The sequence below is a fragment of the Cricetulus griseus genome, chromosome 2 (assembly GCF_003668045.3).
Source record: "Cricetulus griseus strain 17A/GY chromosome 2, alternate assembly CriGri-PICRH-1.0, whole genome shotgun sequence".
Taxonomy (NCBI): Eukaryota; Metazoa; Chordata; class Mammalia; order Rodentia; family Cricetidae; genus Cricetulus; species Cricetulus griseus.
In genome coordinates, this window is record NC_048595.1 from 373,203,835 (window position 1) to 373,224,532 (window position 20,698).

The 20,698-nt window shown below is 48.9% G+C and overlaps 2 protein-coding genes across 2 annotated transcripts; both read right to left on the reverse strand.

The window, feature by feature from the left end:
* Positions 1-1,338: 1,338 nt before the first annotated feature.
* Positions 1,339-5,730, reverse strand: Pycr3 (pyrroline-5-carboxylate reductase 3). Its single transcript, XM_027403882.1, has 6 exons — positions 5,588-5,730; positions 3,666-3,730; positions 3,119-3,298; positions 2,664-2,876; positions 2,032-2,124; positions 1,339-1,880 (listed from the first exon to the last, which is right to left on the reverse strand). The coding sequence occupies exons 1-6, from the start codon at positions 5,676-5,678 to the stop codon at positions 1,698-1,700; spliced, it is 825 nt and encodes a 274-aa protein (XP_027259683.1). The 5' UTR covers positions 5,679-5,730; the 3' UTR covers positions 1,339-1,697.
* Positions 5,731-9,550: 3,820 nt separating this feature from the next.
* On the reverse strand, positions 9,551-15,000 carry Gfus (GDP-L-fucose synthase). The gene is made up of 11 exons (NM_001246779.1): positions 14,964-15,000; positions 14,128-14,284; positions 13,661-13,775; positions 12,094-12,222; positions 11,935-12,008; positions 11,642-11,775; positions 11,451-11,515; positions 11,141-11,207; positions 10,929-11,008; positions 10,607-10,706; positions 9,551-9,886 (listed from the first exon to the last, which is right to left on the reverse strand). Exons 2-11 carry the CDS (start codon positions 14,271-14,273, stop codon positions 9,831-9,833), a joined length of 966 nt encoding a protein of 321 aa, NP_001233708.1. The 5' UTR covers positions 14,274-14,284; positions 14,964-15,000; the 3' UTR covers positions 9,551-9,830.
* Between the last annotated feature and the right edge of the window lie 5,698 nt (positions 15,001-20,698).

The following is a 20,698-nucleotide window of genomic DNA, read 5'->3' on the forward strand; positions in this document are numbered from 1 at the left end:
CAAGGCAAGGAGCTGAGAGAAGGAAGGGTTGCAGTGTTGGAGTAAAGGGACTGGGATGGGACCCCCCTCTTCCTGTCTGGGTACACCATTAGTCCTGCATTATAGACAGGGATCTGGTATCACACAGCTAGCAGATGCCACTGTGGGAGCTGCTCCAAGCCACACTGATGGATGCTTTCAAGTCTCAGGAGACTGCTGGGTAAACATGAGGGAGTCAGCATCTTGGGGTCTAGGTGGCCAGGAAAGTTTTGGGGAGGAGGGTACCTGGGGTGAGGGTCAGAGCCATATCGAGTCCTTTCTATGCAGTAACCTTGGTGCACAGGTCCTCAATCCCATAGCCTCACTTTTCCTAGTTTTCCTGACCGCTGGATATACTACAAAGTCAAATCCTACCGGGGTTGTCCCTGTAGTTGTTGTACCAGGCTCAAGCAATACCAGCCTCAGAGCCAGGGGTCTAGTCTTTCAAAGCTAGCTAGGACCCACTTTTGAAACTTCAAACAGCTCTTCCACTTGACTGGTGTAACCTGAACACAGGGCAAATTGGACAGCATAGGTCTGCAGCATGACACGCTGACTGCTCAGGGAAGGTGGGTTCTACTGGGGACTCATTCCTCCTCTAGGCTAAAGCTCTGGCTTCATGGAGAGGTGGGAGCTTCTTGGGCAAGTGCCATCTATCCCTGCGTCATTCCCACCCCTATCCTCCACTAGCATGGCCACTAGCTTGTGAGCAATTCAGAGAAGGGTCAGGGCTCTAGACCAGGCTCAGTAGCTCTTGTTGCTAGCAGCTTTGTCATGGATTCCAACCCCTACACCCCCCAAAAAAAGAAACAGGCCAACTTTTAGGCACCTGAGAACCAACATTGCCTATTATGTCTCTCTTTTTTAAGATTTTTATTATGTATACAATGTTCTGCCTGCAGGCCGGAAGAGGGCACCAGATCTCATTACAGATGGTTGTGAGTCACCATGTGGTTGCTGGGAATTGAACTCAGGACCTCTAGAAGAGCAGTCAGTGCTCTTAACCTCTGAGCCATCTCTCCAGCCCCTATTACGTCTCTTTAGAAGTAGGATTATTGCTACTGGGGTTGGGGGTGGGGTGGCGAGGAGGCCTGTAGAGATGGACTCTTCTCCAAGTGTAGACGAAGTGGAAGCATTTGTGTGATGGCCAGAGAACCATTGTCCTTAGAGGTGGGAGAAGGGGAAGGTGGGGTTACCTTGGGCAAGCAAGGAGGCTGACACCCAGTGTTGTAGCTCCTTTCCCCGAGGAAACATAAACATCTACCCTCTCCTTATAGGGTACGAAGGACAAACCAAAGTACAAAAAAATCTCCACTGAAGTCCAACTTGGGGAACCAATGAGTTTATTGGGCTTACAGAGCATGGGTGGGTGTTGCTTTCAGGACTGTGGGTGACCCCAAAGCAGCCACACCATGAAAACACCTCATGCCAGCATGGATGATGATGTCCCCCATGTCTGCAAAGACGGAAACCTTTCCTGCTTCAGTTAATCTTCCACAGGCTACATACTCTACCACCTCCTGAGACCATGAGGCAATGTGCAATTGGAACACAATTACAACTGGCTGAGAGGTGGAGGAGGGAGGAGCTGGAATCACAGATGAGGATCAAATGACTCAGCATCCCCTGCTTCCTTCACTGAATGTCTTATAGTCTTATAGTCTCACTTGGAACCTGGCTTACTTCTTGCTGAGTTCCTTAGCCCGGCAGGTAGCCGCTTCCACTGCACTCATGGCAGCTGCTCGAAGACCCCCCTGCTCTAGGGCGTGAAGTCCATGGATGGTGGTTCCAGCTGGTGTGAGCACATCAGTCCGAAGCTGGGCTGGGTGCTTCCCTTCCTGCTGCAGCATCTTGGCAGTTCCCTGGAGAGAAGAGTTAAGGAAGAGTTGAGAGAGGTGGGGCAGCTACATGTTTCCCCAGCCTGTCTGGACTTTGCAGGCTTGTCTTCCTGTTTGCTGGACACAGCACACACTCGAAACTTCCCAACATTCTCCTGAGGAATCCTGAACTCACCAGCAGAGTCTGGGCAGCAATGCGGTGGGCCAGGCCACTGGGCATGCCCATCTTGATGGCACCTTCAGCCAGGGCCTCTGAGAATGTGCACACCTGTAGCAATAGCATTGGGAGTCAGGAGGGGGAATGTCAAAGCTGACATTTTGCTGGACACAGCTCCCAGCTAGAGAATACCCCGAACAGCAGTTCTCAACCTGTGGGTCGTGACCCCTTTGGAAGTTGACTAACCCTTTCACAGGGGTCACCTAAAACCACCAGAAAACACAGATATTTACATTACAATTCATAATGGTAGCAAAATTAATTATGAAGTAGCAACAAAAATCATTCTATGGTTGAAGTCACCACAACATGAACTATATTAAAGGGTCGCTGAATTCAGAAGGCTGAGGATCACTGGCTCAGAACCACAAGAAACCAGACCCTGGATGTGGTCACAATACCTGAAGCTATAGGGCCTAAACCCAGAGTTTGGTAAAGTGACCAGCCTCGATGGCTCAACAAAGGGTGATGTTCTGAGAGGCAGCAGAACTCACTGGTAGCCCATGAATTACTTGACTGTGAGACCTTGAGAGCAAGGCCTTTGCTAAGTTAAGGTTTCCTCTGAGGGTATGGGTTAAGACAATACTCACAAAGGCCACACCACTGCCACTGAGGCCAGTATGGATATCTACATAGGACTCAGGAACCTCTATGCACTGTCCACAGGCCTCCAGCAAGTTCTGTAGGAGCTCAGCGTCGTCATTCCCAGCATGGTGGCCCCGTGCCATCACCATGGCCCCCTCCTGAACTATGCAAGGTAGATTGGGAGAGACTCGCAACACTCTTGTTTTCGGGGGCAGCAGCTGGACAAAAGGGAGCTTAGTTAATGTCAAACACCCTATAAGACTAGGTAAACACCTCAGTTAAATGCAGCCTCTAGTTCCCACTTCCCAGGCACAGTGGCCAAACACTATCCCAGTCAGCTAACCCTGGCCAACTACTTATAGAGGTTGTCTGGGATGCTGCTACCTGCTTACTGAATGTAGCCAACACCAACAAAGCCTGTTTCATAGTTAAGGCCTTGTTCACACCATAGCCCACTCACCTCCTCCAGCGAACTCAGAGACACCCCAGCAGCCACAGACACCACGATGTGCTCAGTGGTAACTACAGGAGCCACTTCTGCCAGAACATCTGGCAGAACTTGAGGCTTGGTGGCAAAGATGATAAGTGAGCAGTTCTGCAGCACTTCCTGGTTGGAGTGAGTAGTCTGACAACCCAGAGCCTGCATAGACACCAGGACCAGAAATGAGGCTGTGTGAGGAGGCATCCCACAACCCACCTGTGTACCACCAATCCTTCTGCATCCCATGGGTTCCCTCAGGCCTCTGTTGTTACAAATGCCTGTATTAAGAAAAATCCAGGCCCTGCTACTCACAGACCCAAGATCTACCTTCTAGAACCTTCCTAATTAGTATTCACAACCACCCTATATAGGCACACATTCAATCTGCTCTGGTCTTCCAAAAGCTTGACTTTCTTCCTGGCCTTTGACCTTTCCTTCTCCAGGACAAAGCAAATGATCTCAAACCTCCAGCCATACCAGACTCTGAAAAATGCTTCAGAAGGACAAGACCCTAAGTCCCACTCACCCTGAAGTGACAGAGATTCCTGTCTGTTGGTGCACTGGCCAGCACTTGCTTAGCTTCCACTTTGCCTGGATAGAAAGGCAAAAGCTGGTAAGGGCTGGGAAGACAGGAAACAGCTTGCTTGGCCCACTGTTAGCCTAAGGCTCCATAGGGTCATAGCGGGGATGCTTGTCCTCGGTGCTGAGCAATCAAGTTAATTCAATTATACTTTAATGCCACTGCCATCTCTGCTGTTGGACACTGGGGCCAAGAACCTGCCTAATCCTGACAAGACAGAGCCCAGGCCCTCTGCTTTCACAGAAGGGGCAACTGACTGAAGCACTTATGTCTGTTCGCCAAAATGCAAAAATCTCTGCAGGAACACCAGGCCTGGAGTGGCATGGTGGATAGGGAAATAGCTGGTGAAGGGTCTAGAGAGATGGTTCAGTAGGGTGGGCAGATGACTGCTCAAGGGTCTGGAGAGACCGCTCGACAGTTGAGAGTACTTGCTGCTCTGACATATGATCTGGGATAAATTCCCAGGACAACTGTCCATAACTCCACCTCCAGTGGAACCAGTGAGCTTCCCTAGCCTCTGCAGGTACCAAGTACACACACACACACACACACACACACACACACACACACACTGCACAAACAGACAAAACACTCACACATATAATCTTTTTTTTAAAATAACCTATCTGATAAAGACTTGATGGGACAACTCTCTTGCAACAGGGCAAGTGTGCTGGAATGTCTTGGGGGAGACTGTACATTTGGTGGAAATCATGTTTTTGTAGGGTATAGAGGTAGAGAGACTGGGCCAGACGGAAGTACAAACTACGACCTAAACATAGAGGCAGCTAATCACGTCAGTGACAGCTGGTAAACAACTGCCGGGTTTTTCATATAAACACCTGAGACTTCTTGTAGGAAGACAATCTCTAATGATCAGGACCCTCTGGACTTTGAAGTACAACCGATAGCAGACAGCCAAAGGTCACCAACTTTCTCCACCTGCAATCTATATGTAAAGTTTCCTAAACGCTGTATAGCAGTTAGGCCCATATTGACAGCCCCTGTTATATAACAGCAGTCCTCACCCAGGAAGAGTTTGCCTCCTTCCTCAGCCCACCCTCCAGCTCCCAAGCAGCAGACAAATGGCACTGGCATCAAGAGATGACAAACCAGTGATGGCAGACACTCTTCAGTACGTAGTCAATCCTCTTCTTCCCAAATGTTCACACAACTGGCCACCTCTGAGAGTAGAGATGGTGCAAGAATAGAAAACAAAAAGAGGTGCAGGAGGAGGAGGCCAGGAAGTTGGACACTAACTTGGCATTAAGCCAGTCCAATCTAAGACAAAATTGGTTTGTGCCACACGTGGAACGATAAAATCACAGCCACAGTTAGGAGAAATAAGAAGTCAAAAGTGAGTCTGATAAAAATCACAGCCACATTAAGGAAGAAGTCAAAAGTGAGCCTGCCAGTGGTGGCTCATGCAGCACTCAGGCAGACAGAGCTCTGAGTTCAGGGCCAGCCTGGTCTACCAAGAGAATTCCATGATAGCTAGGGCGACACAGAGAAACCCTGTCTTGAAAAAACAAAAACCAACCAAACAAGCAAAACCCATACAAAGAGGTTACAATGAAAGTTAATGGTAATTTTCTTTAATTCAATACATTTAAACGAATATCATTCAACAATACAATCATTGTTAAATAAAATAAGCTGTGTTACTTTTCTCCACACCACGCCTGGCTCGCACACCCACCCTCCTGAACAAGAGCTGTCGTCGGCTCACCTAGGGAACCAGGAGACCTTGATGGAAGCCTGCTGTAGGGTTCTCACCCAGAAATGGGGCGAACCATTTGCGCCGCTCCCGCCGAGGCTAAAGGACTCCTCCCACTGTAAAGCCCCCCAACCAGGCCTCGCCTCCCCACCTGCTCGAATGAGGCCTTGGGCGATGGCCTCCGCCATGCGACCTGCGCCCACGAAGCCCACACGCAGCTGTTCAGATCCTGCCGCCGCCATCGTGCTCCTCCTCTCGTCCCTATGGCAGAGGGCTCCGCCCACTAGAGCCGCATTGAGGAGCAGAAGCGATTGGGCGGGTTCCGGGAGGAGTATAGGGGGGGCGGGGCGGGGCGGGGCGGGGCGAACGGCGGCATTTCGTTGCTGGAGGTGGGATTTCCTACAAGCCTGGAAGAAGCAACTGGCGATTTTGCTGAGGGTAGAGAGGAAAGATGAAGTCCTAAACAGGCAGTCTGATTCGACCTGGAAAATCCGAAGCTGGAGTCTCCCCAAAAGCCTTGCAAAGAGAATCGGAGGAAAAGCTCCAACCATGGTTCTAGGAGTGTACGGTGGTACAACAAACTGGTACATCTCTTTCCTAGCTTGTGTGCCTTGGGCTCGATCCTGGGTGCCGTTTCTGGTACTCGAGGTTAAAGGAAGCACTAACTAATAAGTCACCAATAAACAGCTGTTATTGTTTGTTTTTCCAGACAGTGTTTCTCTGTGTTCTCTGTTTAATAGTCTCGGCAGTCCTGGAACTCACTTTGTAGACCAGCCCTCAAACTCACAGATCTGCCTGCCTTTGCCCCCGAAGTACTGGGATTGAAGTCATTCACCATCGCTGCCCTGACATACATACATTCATACATACATACATACATACATACATACATACATACATACATACATACACACACGATTGTTTTGTTTCTCTGTATTGTTTTGGAGCCTATCCTGGCACTCGCTCTGGGGACCAGGCTGCCCTCGAACTCACAGAGATCCACCTGCTGAGTGCTGGGATTAAAGATCTTGCGCCACCAACGCCCGGCTATTTTTATATATTTTTTAAAAACTTTTTGCTTGCTTCAGTGTTTCTATTCAATTCCACATATATGTCTTATAGACTATAGTCATTTAGTTGAAGTGAAAGAGCAAAGGAAAGAAAAGGTAAACAAAACAAGAAGCTTATGCCCAAAATGAGATTAAGGGCATAAGGCTTTCACAATATGATCAGGGCATCAGCCTGTCTCATGTAAATTACCAACTCAAACAACCTAATCTTATTTTTATTTCCTAAAGTAACTTTGAGTCAAAAGTATAAAGACTTCCTACAAACTGGGTAAAGGTGGTTGTTGCTGTTTTGGTTTTGGTGGTTTTTCGATACAGGGTTTCTGTGTATCCCTGGTTGACCTGGAACTCACTCTGTTGACCAGGCTGGCCTTGAGAGATCCACCTGCCTCTGCCTCCCTGAGTGCTGGTATTAAAGACACGTGCCACCACTGCCCGGCTGTTTTTGTTGTTTTTAAATGTGTAAAATCAGGCAAAATAGAACACAGCACTTAGAAGTACATGGAATTCATAAAGGCAATGCTGTCCATGGACTGTGAGGTCCTACAATTAAGGCTGGTCTGTCCTCTGCTTGCTACAGTTGGAATGTGATGAACAGTTCTTTCTTCTTGCATAGCATGAGTTGATGAGTTGTGTTCTTCCATCTTTCCCCAGGCCCTATTAGAAGCCTAAGAGTGAAGAGTTTGCTTGATGATGGATGGAAACCTGTAAAACCAGCAGCTAAAACCTAAAACTAAATAGAACTTTCCCTCGTTACAAGTTAATTGTCTTAGGTAGCAGTAGAAAGCAGATTGACACAGGGAAGCTTGCAGAACCTTTACTATATACAGGGACAAAAAACGACCCAGGAGCCAGGTATTGGTGGCACACACCTTTAATCCCAGCTTTTGGGAGTCACAGGCAAGCAAATCTCTGTGAGTTCAAGGCCAGCTTGGTCTATAGATCGAGTTCCAGGACAGGCTCCAAAACAATACAGAGAAACCCTGTCTCGGAAAAAAAACAAAAAACAAGAAACAAAAACAAAACAAAAAAACCTACCCAGGAGTGTCCATGGAGAGGTGGGTGGACAAGGAACATTTACACAAACAGAAGTGTAAGGAATTTCTGTATTCTGGGCCGCAACCAACAGCACCTGAAAATGTTCAAGGTTGAGACTTGGCCTCAAGCCAGCCAGAAAATGCATGCTACCTAGTCACAGTGGTCAAGGCATTCTGATTTGTAGGACAGTGTGTGTTCCTTGACATGATGATGCAGTTAGCACAGACTGGTGGCCCTAGACAACTGAGTGCCTGGCAGGTTCTGATCAGCTCAGCTAGCTCTTCCTGAGGGCTGGGAGAGTACATCCTCAAAGCCCTGGTCCCCTCCATGGACTCACATCAGAGGACTAAGCTTAAAGGAAATCTGAAGATGGGGTGGGGGCTGAGGTGGCTGGGAAGTCATGAGTTAAAGGGATACTGGGCAGGACAACATAGGAGAGGAGGACAGCAGATGTTGCTTTTAGAGGGTGGAAGACCAGGCAGGCCATGCACTGTCCTGCTGGAAGACAAAAGGCCTCAGATGCAGGCTGAGGACCAAGGGCTAGTGGGATGGGGGAAAATAATTGGGTATCTTTAATATTTCTGGGAGGTGAGTGGCAGAAGGTTGGGCTGGGCTGAGGAAATCTGAGCAAATGATGAGACTGCAGCCTACAGGCTGATCACCTGGGAAAAGGGCAGTGGGGTTTCTGGGGGGAGGTGACATGGAGGTCAGGGCTGTCAACTCTGCATCTGGAATGAACTAAAACACAAGTGCCGGGTTGGAGAGATGGCTCAGGGGTTAAGAGCACTGCCTGTTCTTCCAGAGGTCCGGAGTTCAATTTCCAGCAACCACATGGTGGCTCCCAACCATCTGTAATGTAGTCTGATGCCCACTTCTGGACTGCAGGGATACATGCAGGCAAAACACTGTATACACAATAAATAAATAAACCTATCTTTAAAAAAACAAAAAAACCCCACACAAGTGCCTTTGGAAGGACTTTCATAAGGTTATCTGAAGCAGGAAGACCCACCCTAAACCAAGGCAGTGCCTTCTGGTGGCAGCCCAGATAACAGGATGTGGAAGGAAACTTTTTTTTTTTTTTTTTTTTTTTTTACCTGTTTGTAGCTACCTAGTCCCATTTGGATCCCAATGTACAAAGCATACAGAAGACCAGCAACTCTCCAGGAGTCCTCCAGGCCAGGTTAGCACTACTGAGGCATTCAGCCAGCTCACTGACTGAACAAGTACTGGATTCTTGGCCTCTCCAGTGTTAGTCATTGTCGGGCTATTCGGAGCACATCATGTGAGCCAGACTATAAATCACTATATATGTATGTATAACAGTTATGCTCCTTTAGAGAACTCTGACTGGTCCAGCAGTCTGGTGTCAGTTTTAGCTATGTGGCTGGTGCTCATGAGTCAGTCTTAATGTATAACACAGGTGCCAACCCTTTCCTCTGCTTGCCTGCAGCTATGCCCTTGAGTCTTGGGAGTAAATGCTCACCTCCGCTCTCCCCAGTCTTCAGGAACAATGGTAGCTCTATTTCAAGACTGAGGAGTTGAGGAGCTTGTAGCTTCCAACCCCATGTCATCATGGACAAGGAAAAATCCTAACACTGTTAGGTGAATGGAATCTAGAATGGGAGTCTGAAAATGACCCAGAGCTGCGTTGGACAAAGACTCGACAAACAATCCCAAAGTCAATCAGTCCAAATCAAGATCCACCAAGGTCCTCAAGTCTGAGGCAGAGAGGCCTGTGTGTGACCACAAACGGAAGGGCTAAGCATGACCAAGATCCAGCTCAGACTGTTGGGGAGGTACCCTGCCCTATACCTGAGCCCACTGACAGTTCACAACTGACCTGTTCTGCCTTCTTCCTGATACATACATCTCCACTCTCTAGTCTTTCATACGGGAACTCTTGCCTTGGGCCTACCAGCTCTTAGGAGCTAAGTAGCACACAGTGGGACAGTGGGTCCCAGGACTGGAAAAGCTAGGAAGGCTGGACACAGATTCTGAGTCCAGGCTTATGAAAATCCATTTTATTGGTTTCTAGACAAGGGACAGCAGGACCAGCATGGATGCACTGAGGTTGGGGCAGAAGCAGACAAACAAGGTGTTGGTCTGGCCTTCCCCCGAGGATGGACAAACATGGGCCCTACTGGATGGCTGCATGAAGCCCCCTGGCAGAGAGACCAGCATGTGGCTCAGGTTGCTGGATACTGTCCTCAGTTCTTGACAAGCAAATGATGAGACTGCAGCCTACTGACTGGGCATTGCCAGCTGAGCACCCGCTTGTCCCATGCTTCACTTCCGGGCCTGCTCATAGTTGTCGGTGAACCAGGCACAGGTCTCCTTCACAGCTGCAGAGGCAGACAGATGAGAGTCGGTGATGCCATCGTCCCCCACCCCCAGGAGATAGAGAGGGTTGAGGCTCCCCCCCTAGACACACACACACACACACACACACACACACACACACACACACACACACACACACACACACACCTAAACTGTCAGGGGGAACTCCTACACAGCAGAAGCCAGCTCCTGAGTGTTGGAGCTGAGAGTTTCCCAAAGGTGCAAAGCCTAAGCAAAACCTGGTTGGGAGACAACCTGGAAAACCACGGTATTTTCTGATGAGAATCTGCATTTGGCATTGTTCCTTTGAAAGCTTAATTAAGATGTCTTGGAGATATGGAAATCAACTTCCTAAGGTATAAACTGGAGAACAGTCATGAAGCCCTGAGCCGTGGGAAAGCGGTTCAGTCTGTAGCGGTGAACCCACCCTGAGCTGGCAAAGGAAGGTTGAATTCATCCTAGAGTTGCCTCTCCACTTCTTTCCCCAATTTCCTGGAAAACAGCACTAAACTACAATGCCCTGCTTCCCAGTGGATATAGGCTCTGGTAAGGGTCTGTGACCAAGCCTGCAGGGCACCAGACCTCCACAGTCACAGTATGGAGGCTGAGACCACAGCAGGGAACAAGGAGAAGCAGTTGGCACTAAAGCTAAGGGCTAGCTGGCAAGGAGCCTGAAGCACAGGTAGGGGGGTGAAAGGTTTTTGAAAGGGATAGGAGCTTACCCTGCTTGAAGGGTGTGAAACGGAAATCAGGCAAGTAGGCCCGAAGCTTGCCATTGCTGGCTGTCTTCTTATACTGCCCATCTGACTTTGTTGAATCAAACTGGACACCTTGGTCAAGGCTATAGCAGAAGGAGCACTACCCATTTTCCCTACCTGGAACCTGTCTTTTCCTGGGTCAGGTCTGGGACACAGCACATCCCCTCCTGCTGCCAGGGTTAGCACCACCACCAGAAACAAAATGGTATTATGTTGGCCATCCTACAAGGAGAAGCCACAGTGCCCCTCCACAGTGCCTCAGCCCATCCCTGGAGTCAAAGGATACAGTGACTTCCCCACAGAAGTCCATGGCCTCCACTACAGCCTCAGCTGCCTCCTTAATGGAGACTTCATCTTCCTCGCCCACTGTGGGGAACCACAGGTCAGCAGTCAGTTAGGCCTCCCTATCCAGATCCCTAGGGACATGTTTGATCCCACTCCTTAGGGAAGACACAGGTCCTGCCCTGCTATAGGAAATGACACCTGCAAAGTGCCCACCTGAGAGGATGATGGGCTCAACTTCATTGTACTCCCGCAGGACCCAGATGAAGAGCCGGGCTAGGTCCTGGAGGTCAAAAGGTTAGGTCAAATCCCAAATGCCCCTAGTGTGGGGAGGTTGTACTGCTGTTTCAGCTCCTTTGGGGCACAGTCAGGGTTCACCCAGGATGGAGGTCCCTCATCCAGGCCACACTTTCTCCTACTGAACCAAAGTTGATTCCCTGGGGGCTTGGCAAGGCTCAAGGACCATTTCCTATGCCTTCACTTCCCACACAGTTTTCTGGGACAGCCATGTTGTCCCTATACATACCAGTGAGTAGATGAACTGCCTCCGTGGTTTCCCTGTACCCCAAACAGTCAAGGCTGAACCATTACCTACAGATGGGGCAGGTGTCAGAGCTCTGCAGCCAGAGCCAGCTCCCTGGCCACCCCACAGCTGAGCTTAGGGCCCCTTCAGGCAGGTAACCTTCGGCCAGGCGTGTGCTGGATAGCTTCACTCACTCTTGGCCAGATGCACCTTATGGATGAGGCCAGGCAGCACATGGCCATCTTCAATGTTGAAGTTGTCATGAGGTCCAAAGACATTGGTAGGGATGACAGCAGTGAAGGTGCAGCCATGCTGCTGGAAGTAGGCCCTGCAGAGACAGGGTCTCCTGACCTCATCACCAGAATGGGGCCCCAGTGTCCCCAATTCCCTCTGAAACTGTATAAATGAGGCAGCAACAATGCCTCACTAACCCAAGGATCTATCCTCCCCTCTCCAAGGAGGCCTGGGCAAGACCAAGAAGGAGCACCTGTTCTGCACGTCAATCATCCTCTTGGCATACGAGTACCCAAAATTGCTGCTGTGGGGTGGACCATTGTGGATCTGGAGGAGAAGGAGATGCACTGAGAACCCTCACTTGGCTCTGCCCATACCCTCAGGTCCTACCCCAGGGGGCCCTGCCCCTCACCATTGTTTCATCAATAGGATAGGTGGTCTTGTCAGGGAAGATACAGGTGGACAGGCAGGAGACCACCTTGCGAGTGCCCACCTCGAAAGCTGAGTGCAGGACGTTGTCATTGATGTGCACATTCTTCCTCTGCAGCGGGTAGCATAGGTGGGATATTAGTTTAAGATTCATCTATGCTGTAGAATATTTGTTCAATGATGCAAAGATAGGCTGCATTATTTTATGTTGCATTTATTCAACTGTAAAGCTGTATTACTTTGCCTGCCTAAAACACCTGATTGGTCTAATAAAGAGCTAAACAGCCAATAGCTAGGCAGGAGAGGGATAGGCTGGGCTGCCAGGCAGAGAGAATAAAGAGAAGGAGAAAAAGAGAAGAGGGAAGAAGCAAGAAAAGGAGGAGAGGAGGACAGCAGGAGCAGCCACCCAGCCAGCCCCTGAGTAAGAAAGAAAGACATATAAAGAAAAGCCCAAAGGCAAAACATAGTTAAAGAGAAAGGGAATAAATTAAGTTAGAAAAGCAAGCTAAGCTAAGGTTGGGCATTCATAAGTAAGAATAAGTCTCCCTGCATTTATTTGGGAGCTGGGTGACAGGCCCCCAAAGAGCAAAATAACCAACTGTAGTTAGGCTATCTACAAATGACCCAAGTTCTTCGCTGTTCCTCCAGGGAGAGACATGGGAACATATCCTGACTCAGAGATGAGCACTATCTGTGTCTATTTATCTGAGAAGCTTCTGGAGCAAGCATAAGCCTCCCAGCACTGACCTTATAGAAGCTGCCATCTTGTAGGGACACAGAAAAGTCCTGCTCTGCTTGCCTGGGTATGGAGGCCAGAGTGGCATTTCCAGGGCTACACAGTGCAGGGTAGGTGGTAGAGATGAGGAAAACTGTAACTAGAGTTCCCACTACAAAGAAGAAGCCCTCCTCCTACTTCCTAACTCCACAGGAGTCATGGCCAGCTCTTCTTCTCAGCACCTTGTCCTGCCCTTCTCCAGCTCTCTTCCCTAAACTGATATGAGGCTTGCTGGTCTAAGAACAGGGAAGAGGTAGTGACCAAGCAGTTTGCTGAAAACACTAGGATGGTCAAGGAGAGCTTTGGGTGACAGAGTCCGTGGGAAAAATCCGGTGGGAACCTTTGCAAGCTGCTGTGTCTAGTCAGGCCAGCTAGGACAAAGCCACTGCACAGAGGCAGATGCAGGTGGGTCAGCTCTAAGGAGCACAGTCAGCAGAAGCAGAGGTCTTATGTTTTGCCCTTCCTCCTAAGGTACATGCTAGAGACACTCCAACACCCGGGATGGTTGGTAGATTCAGGGAGCTGAATGAACCAAGCCTGGGAATTCAAGAATCTGGCAGCCAGGCAGGCTCAATAAGCAGGGACCTGCCTCCAGTTACATAGTGTATTCTGGCTTTTTTCAGCTTCCCAATCCTGCAGGTCAGCAGTTGGCTAAATGACCCCAGGGTCGTGCAAAACCAGTCCTCAGGGACTTCTTGGGGGTGAATCTGTGCAAGTTCCAAGAGTCTGAGCTCTTGGCTCCCAGTGCTTGTTGTCCTTATCACCCCCAACTTACCCAGAAATCCAAGTTGTATTTGATATTCCGGAAAAGGCCTCCTACCATTGCAGCAAGATGGATGACATGGGTGGGCTGTACCTTCTGGAACAGGGCTTGGGTTTGTGCTGCATCCCTGAGGGAAGCCAGGATATGGGGGGGGGGAGGCTAGTGAGGCCTGAGGAAATCAGGAGTTAGGAGATGGGGCAGTGGTGCAAACCTGGGCGGGTCTAAGGCTAGAAAGGCAGCCAAAGGGACAAGTAGCCAGTTCAGGGCTTTAGCAGGTATTCGGTGTGGGCACCCGGAACTATAGGAGGAGGATGTTTGCTTAGTACAAGCAGCAAACACAGCCAGATCAGTCACCTAGCAGGGCGGACCCAGACTCAGGGAGGGCTACTGCTAGCTCAGGAACAGACCCAACAGGACACTCTTCAGCCTGGAGAGGGAACCAGGAGGAGGGGTTGGGTCTGAATATGGTTCCAACTCACGTCAGATCTGCATCTTTGGAGGAGACAAACACCCATTCCTCTCCGGGTAAGCCAGCGCCATCTGCGACCACCTTCTGGATAGCTCTGCCCACCAGTCCAGAGCCCCCTGTCACTAGGATCCTCCTGGATCCCTGGGGCTCACCCATTGTTGCTGCACCTGGAGGGCCAAATGTTGTGAGCTAAGGAGGATATAGGATGTGCTGTTCTCCCCACCCCATTCTCTTGAGCCAATGGGCAACAGGCACAAAATCAAACTCTCAAAGAGTGACGAATGGCGGCCGGACACACCCTGCTCTGTTTCCCTAAGTCCTTTGCCCGGGCGCCAGAGGTTCCTGCTGGCTACTATCCAAACCAAAGCAGCTTGGTTCCAAGTCATGAGCCTACTAGGTAGAGGAAAGATACATCTCATCCCTACGACTGAAAAATCAGGGCTGGCAGTTCTGGGCACACACATATTGTAAAGGCTGCTTCTCCCCAACGCTCACTCTCCACAGACAGACAAGTGGTGGTGCCCGGGCTTGGAGCCCGATACCCACTAGTGCTGAGCTGACAGCAATGGCCTAGGGAAGCCTAGTTTTTCTAGGGCAGAGTACATCCCCTGGAAGGCCTCGGGAACAAAATATGCTACGGCCCCTGAAGGATGGCTCTGTCCCAGTCCCATGGCTCCACCATCACCCAGATGAATAAGGGTCCGGCTCCCACACACCGTGGTCCCCGATCTTGCAGGCCACCCAGCTCAAGCCTACGAAGCCCTCCGATGCCATTCGCACTCTTATAGCCTCGACTAACCTGTGGGGTCCCTAGTTTGCTGAGCTTCTTCCACCCGGTAGCCTCACCTGCGCAGGGTTCCACCAGTCCAAGAGCTACTTCCGGTGCACAATTCTCCAGCTACTCTCGGTCCAGGTGGAGGGGGCGGGGCCGTCCCGGGGAATTCTGGGAAATGGAGTCTTCGTCATGCACCAGTGCGGCACGGGAGCTTCTGGGAAATATCTTCCGGGCCTCGCAGCCGTCTGGGAAACCGAGTTCCGTGGGCGTGGCGGGGGTGCTCTGGCTTTGGCCGCGGGCACTGTAACGCCCACTTAAACACACTCTGATAGTTACACCGACACAGGTCCCGCAGCGCAGTAGTGTGCTGACCAGGAATCTCTATTTCTTATCCTGCAACGAAGGATGTATTTGAGCGGCCATGCACCTTGTCCTGGCTGAGCCAGCGTCCCGCGCCAAGCCTCTTAAGTGATTAGTTGTGTGTTTCAGCTAAGAATTCACAGAAGACTCGCATTCTTTTTACCTGAATAGAGTATTTTAAAGCAGTGAATAAAATCTCTCCTACCGCCGGGAGATGGTGGCGCACTCCTTTAATCGGTACTCGGAAGGCAGAGGTAGGTGTATCTGTGAGTTTGAGGCCAGCCTGGTGTACAGAGCGAGTTCCAGGACAGCCAGGTCTACACGGGGGAAAAAAACAGAACCAAACAAACAAAAGAACCCTATAATTCTGCCACGGGTCCCTTTGGCTGATATTTTAAATTTTCGTTATAAAACATACGCGCGCATACAATCTGTATAGTTATTTATATCTGATACGCATATATATAATATGTATGCATATATGCGTTCATATAAAATGTAAATATCTATACATATGTATTATATGTTGGTTATGAGGATGTCAGTAGGACAACAGATGAATGAATTTAGCTAATCACATGTATATCAACTGGGTTGGTAGTGTTGATTTAAAAATACAGACATAGGCTGAGGATAGAGAGCCAACAAGCCTGATGACCTGAGTTCAACCCCCAAACCCAAATAAATTGTAGAAAGAGAGAACTGGCACACTTGTGTTTTTCCACAATATCAGAATTTATCAGACAATAATAAATTCAAAAAGCATAGTGATTTCATTGGGAGCAATATGCCAAGTAGTCCTAATTCCCTTGATAGTGAGCCAAAGCAAACACAAGTTACTTTATTCTAACCTTAGCTATGACTATTAACTTTGAGGTTACAGATTATACATCCCACAGTTAATCTGTCTGCATGTCTACAACGGTTTAAAGAGGCTACATCAGAGTTCAAGGAGTTCCAAAAGGCTGGAGAGACAGAAACAGAAAGCTGATAGGAATGACAAGCGTGGGTAGGAGTTCAATTAGTAACTGTTCTCTGACATCCCCTTCAACTTTGAGAACCAATGAGTTTATTGGGGTTACTTGCAGGAGTACAGCATTAAAAAACTCACCCCAGCATGAGTGATGACTCAGGAAAACTGAAACCCTGGAGCTCTCTGCATGATTTGTGGTTAGCTGGGCAGGTATCCCCTCCTCAGCTATCCTTACTGCTTATATAATCTTATGAATTTGGTTTTAGGGATGTCGTGAGACCTGTGAGTTGTTTGCTTCCCAAGCCTTAAGGAGCCTCTCTCTGGAGCAAATATTTCAACATCTTTTATTTACTGCTTGATGATTTAATGCATGTATACAATGTATTTTTATTTAATTCACATTCATTAGCTTCCCCTATCCCCCCTACTCTCTGAGCCCCTTCTTCCAAACAAGCCCCCTCCTAATTTTGTGTCTTTTTAGTGACTCCTTGAATATAATTAGGATTGCTTCCATAAGCATGAATGTAGGGTCATTTATTGGAGCATGAGCAACTTTCCACACTGACAGACTTGGAACCCATCTTTTCCAATTACATTCCAAAGGGTTGGCATGCAGGTCTTTCAAAGATCTTGCTGTGTAGAAAAGATCCCTCCAGAGTGGAAAGCCCTTACCTAAATTCTCTAGGATCCTAATTTAGAGCATTTCTAGCTGGGGTGATGCTGAGCCTGCTGGACTGCTCTTCTCCAGAGAAGAAGCTGTCTTTGGGCCTGACTGGCAAGATGTGTTGGGAGCTTCAGGGCTGGTTATCTTTAGAGCAGAGATCTAGTCCCAGACCCCATCTAAAACATCTTGGGCACAAGCTTTAGTATTGCTACCATATTGTTTAATAATGATTTACTATAATCATTCCCCCCACACACACTTTTCTTTTTTCTGAGACAGGATGTCACTATGTAGCTTTGGCTAGCCCAGAACTACCTGTGTACACAAGGCTGGTCTTGAACTCACATAGATCCACCCAAGGCATGCCCAGCTGCTAATCATCCCATTTAATATTTATTTTTCCTATAAATAAGGTAAGATACTGGGCGGGCACTGAATTGAATTCTTAATTGTCAAGTGCTAGATTATAGAGTCTAGCTTCTGGAGTGGAGAACTTTTAAAGCAGCCCCTCTTGGGCAGCCAGTCAGACTACACCTGTGGCAACTATGATGCTTTTCCTTTTCTTCTATCTTTAAGATTTATATATTTTGTGTGTATACAAGTGCGCTATCTACATGCATGCCTGCACACCAGAAGAGGGCACCAGATCTCATAAGGGATGGTTGTGAGCCACCATGTGGTTGCTGGGAATTGAACTCAGGACCTCTGGAAGAGCAGCCGGTGCTCTTAACCTCTGAGCCATCTCTCCAGCCCTCTTTGCTGATGCTGCTGTTGCTGCTGCTTCTCCTCCTCTTCCTCCTCCTTTTGTTTTTGTTTTTTGAGACAGGGCTCCTCTGTGTAGCCCTGGATGTCCTAGAACTCTGCAGAACAGGCTGGCCTCAAACTCACAGAGATCCTCCTGCTTCTGCCTCCTGAGTGCCAGGATTAAAGGCATGCGCCACCAACGCCCAGCTTACTGTGGGGCTTTTTAAACACTTGTAGATCTCAGATAACTGAGGCAGATACATTATGACCACAGCACAAGTCCAACTTCAGAAGACACTGGATTATTTACCACAAGTTTCGAAGCTTGCACCCACCCTTTCGCCATTGAAAGCCTGGGTTAGGACCAGGGAGGTAGCTCAGTCAGTAAAGTGCTTGCTTTGGAGGCACAAAGAGTGGATGGAGTTGGAGCCCATGCTTTTCAAAGAACTGATCCTTTTCTGGCATCCTCGGGCTATGACATACATGCCAGCAAAATACCCATACCATAACAAAAAAGGCATGCTCTTCTGGGGAGATGGGTCAGCAGTTAAGAATACTCGTTGCTTGTTGTTGGATAGTTGGATACTGTGTGAAGATGTATTTGCTGTGATTGGTGTAATAAAAAGCTGACCAGCTAATAGTTAGGCAGGGCGTATAGATGGGATTTCCGGGGAGAGAAAGGAAGAGGAGGAGGAATCGAGGCCTGCAGGAGACACCAGGAATATGGAGAGGAAACAGAATGTGCAAGATAGAAGAGAGGCAACACACATGAAAGAATGTAGATTACCATAAAGGGGTTAGTTTAAGTTGTAAGAGCTAGTTAGGAACAAGCCTAAGATACAGGCTGGGCTTTCACAAAGTGTTGTGCCCAGACTCAACCCCCAAAACCATCAAGAGACCAACCAGATCCTATGCAAAAGCAAATAGTCTTTTTAATTACGAGTTAACTTGGGTCCTCCATCCTGGTGCACCTCCGGGCGGGGGAACCTGTCCTGAGTCGATTGGTCAGCTGCAGCCGCAGAAAGGTTGCTGTGCCTGGAAGCCACCCTAGGGCCATTGCTACCTACTTTGTTCCACTATTATCAGTAAAGCACATCCAGAGCCTGCCAGCTAACTTCTGATTGGTTCCTTACCACATGGAGGGTATCTGGCAACTTCTTCCCAGGAATTAGGGCAAGGCTGGACAAAGTCAGGGGGCTCAGCACATCCTGCTGTGCCAGGGGCCTGCAACTTGCTGGGTCTTTCTGCAGCCTGTCATGGCTGCCAAAGCAGGGTGCTAGGTGAGGGTCTGGGACCTTCAATAAGAAGTCTCTGTGTTATCATTTGGGATCTATCTGGAGGGACAGGAAAAAGACTCCTTACAGTTGCTCTTCCAAAGGATCCTGGTTCAATTTCCAGCACCAACATGGCAGCTAACACCTGTGTCTAAAACTCTAGTATCAGGGGATCTGGTGCCTGTTATGGTGGAGGTTCCACCCAAGTCCCCCTCCCCCATCTCCCTCCAGACCCTGCTGCATCTCAGAAAGCCCACCAAATGATGCCCCCTCCCCCAGAGATGCTCAGGACCACTCCCACAGGGTATTTAAACTGCCTCTCAGAAAATAGACTCATGGTTTTTCCAGTCTCCCTTTCCCATCTCCTCTCTGGGGTGCTGGAAGATCCGGGAGTGTTGTATCCATTAAATGTGGCCTTTTCTAATTCGGTTTGATTGGATTGTTGCATCGGCCGAGAAGCTTATCAGGGTGAAACTTTTCAGTGCCCTCTTCTGGCTTCCATGTGAAAGGGAAAAACTAATAAAAGTCTAAAACTCGGACTCCAAAGCCCAAATAGAAAATCTCTTAAGCTTCTCTGAGTTCCCAAAAGGCAGCCCAACAGACAAGGTTAAACAAAGGTCCACAAGACTCAAGGCCTTAGACCAGATATCACACCCTTGAGCTGTGTGGACATTCCTCTAGTCCAAAAAGGATCAGATAGTTGTCAATTGTAGAAGTCCCTGGCCGAGGAGATAATCAACAAACTCATTTTCTCTGCAGCATCCTGCTTAATTGCACCTTGCCTGAAGCATACAATCACTGTCCTGTCCTGTGTAACCAGGGATGTTTTGTAATATTTGAGCTTCCAGACCTACAGTTTTGCCTTATAAAAACACCCCTCGGGCTGGAGAGATGGCTCAGCGGTTAAGAGCACTGACTGTTCTTTCAGAGGTCCTGAGTTCAATTCCCAGCAACCACATGGTGGCTCACAACTACTTTGAATAAGATCTGGTGCCCTCTGCTGACATGCAGGCAGAAGACTGTATACATAATAAATAAAATCTTAAAAAAAACCAAAACAAAACAAGACAAAACCCTCAGTCGAAAGTGGGTACTCCACTTGTTCCCGAACGAATGGGGTCCTTGCTGCAGCTCGTATCCTTGAGTCAATAAAGAAACTTTTGTCCAACGTCTCCTTGGCGGCGGGTTCTTTTGGGTTTCCGAAATCTGGGTACAACACATGAGCACCAAGCACAAACACGGTGCACACACATACACACAGGCAAAACACAGACAGACAGACAGACAGACAGACAGACAGACAGACAGACAGACAGACAGAGCTCCCTGCCTCAGTGAGCTTTGCGTTCTAGGGTTTCACCTGACTTGGCAAGGTCATTTTATATACTGCCTTGATTTCACTACTCTGGAGTCTCCAGTGGCTTATTACACAGTTAGATCGATGTTTCTCCGGCACAGTGGCTCAGTTGTCCTTCGACCACATACAATAAAAGATGTTTTAACCCCCCCTCCCCCCAAACTAAAACCAAAAGCCCCAAACAGAACCAACACCACCACAACCAATAAGAAACCTTCACTACAATCTTTGTAGAGGGCCTGCCTTTCCCATTTCCCAGCTCTTCCAGGGAAGCATGGCGACATCTACTGCTGGGTATCGCCGCTGACCCCACACCTACTTGTGCAAACAATTCCTCAGCGCCGCGTCTGCGTACTGGGTCCCTTGGCTGGAAGCAGTGGTCTGGGCCGGAAGTCTGGCACGGAGAAGGCTCTGGTCCCCACTCTCATCCTAGA

Coding starts and splice junctions, on each gene's coding strand:
- Pycr3 (XM_027403882.1), bottom strand. CDS start 5,678: ATGGCGGCGGCAGGATCTGAACAGCTGCGTGTGGGCTTCGTGGGCGCA. Junction 3,731..5,587: donor CCAAGGCCTCATTCGAGCAG/GTGGGGAGGCGA, acceptor CTTTCTATCCAG/GCAAAGTGGAAGCTAAGCAA. Junction 1,881..2,031: donor TTGCTGCCCAGACTCTGCTG/GTGAGTTCAGGA, acceptor TCTTCTCTCCAG/GGAACTGCCAAGATGCTGCA.
- Gfus (NM_001246779.1), bottom strand. CDS start 14,273: ATGGGTGAGCCCCAGGGATCCAGGAGGATCCTAGTGACAGGGGGCTCT. Junction 12,009..12,093: donor ATCCTATTGATGAAACAATG/GTGAGGGGCAGG, acceptor CTTCTCCTCCAG/ATCCACAATGGTCCACCCCA. Junction 9,887..10,606: donor TTTCACACCCTTCAAGCAGG/GTAAGCTCCTAT, acceptor CTGCCTCTGCAG/CTGTGAAGGAGACCTGTGCC.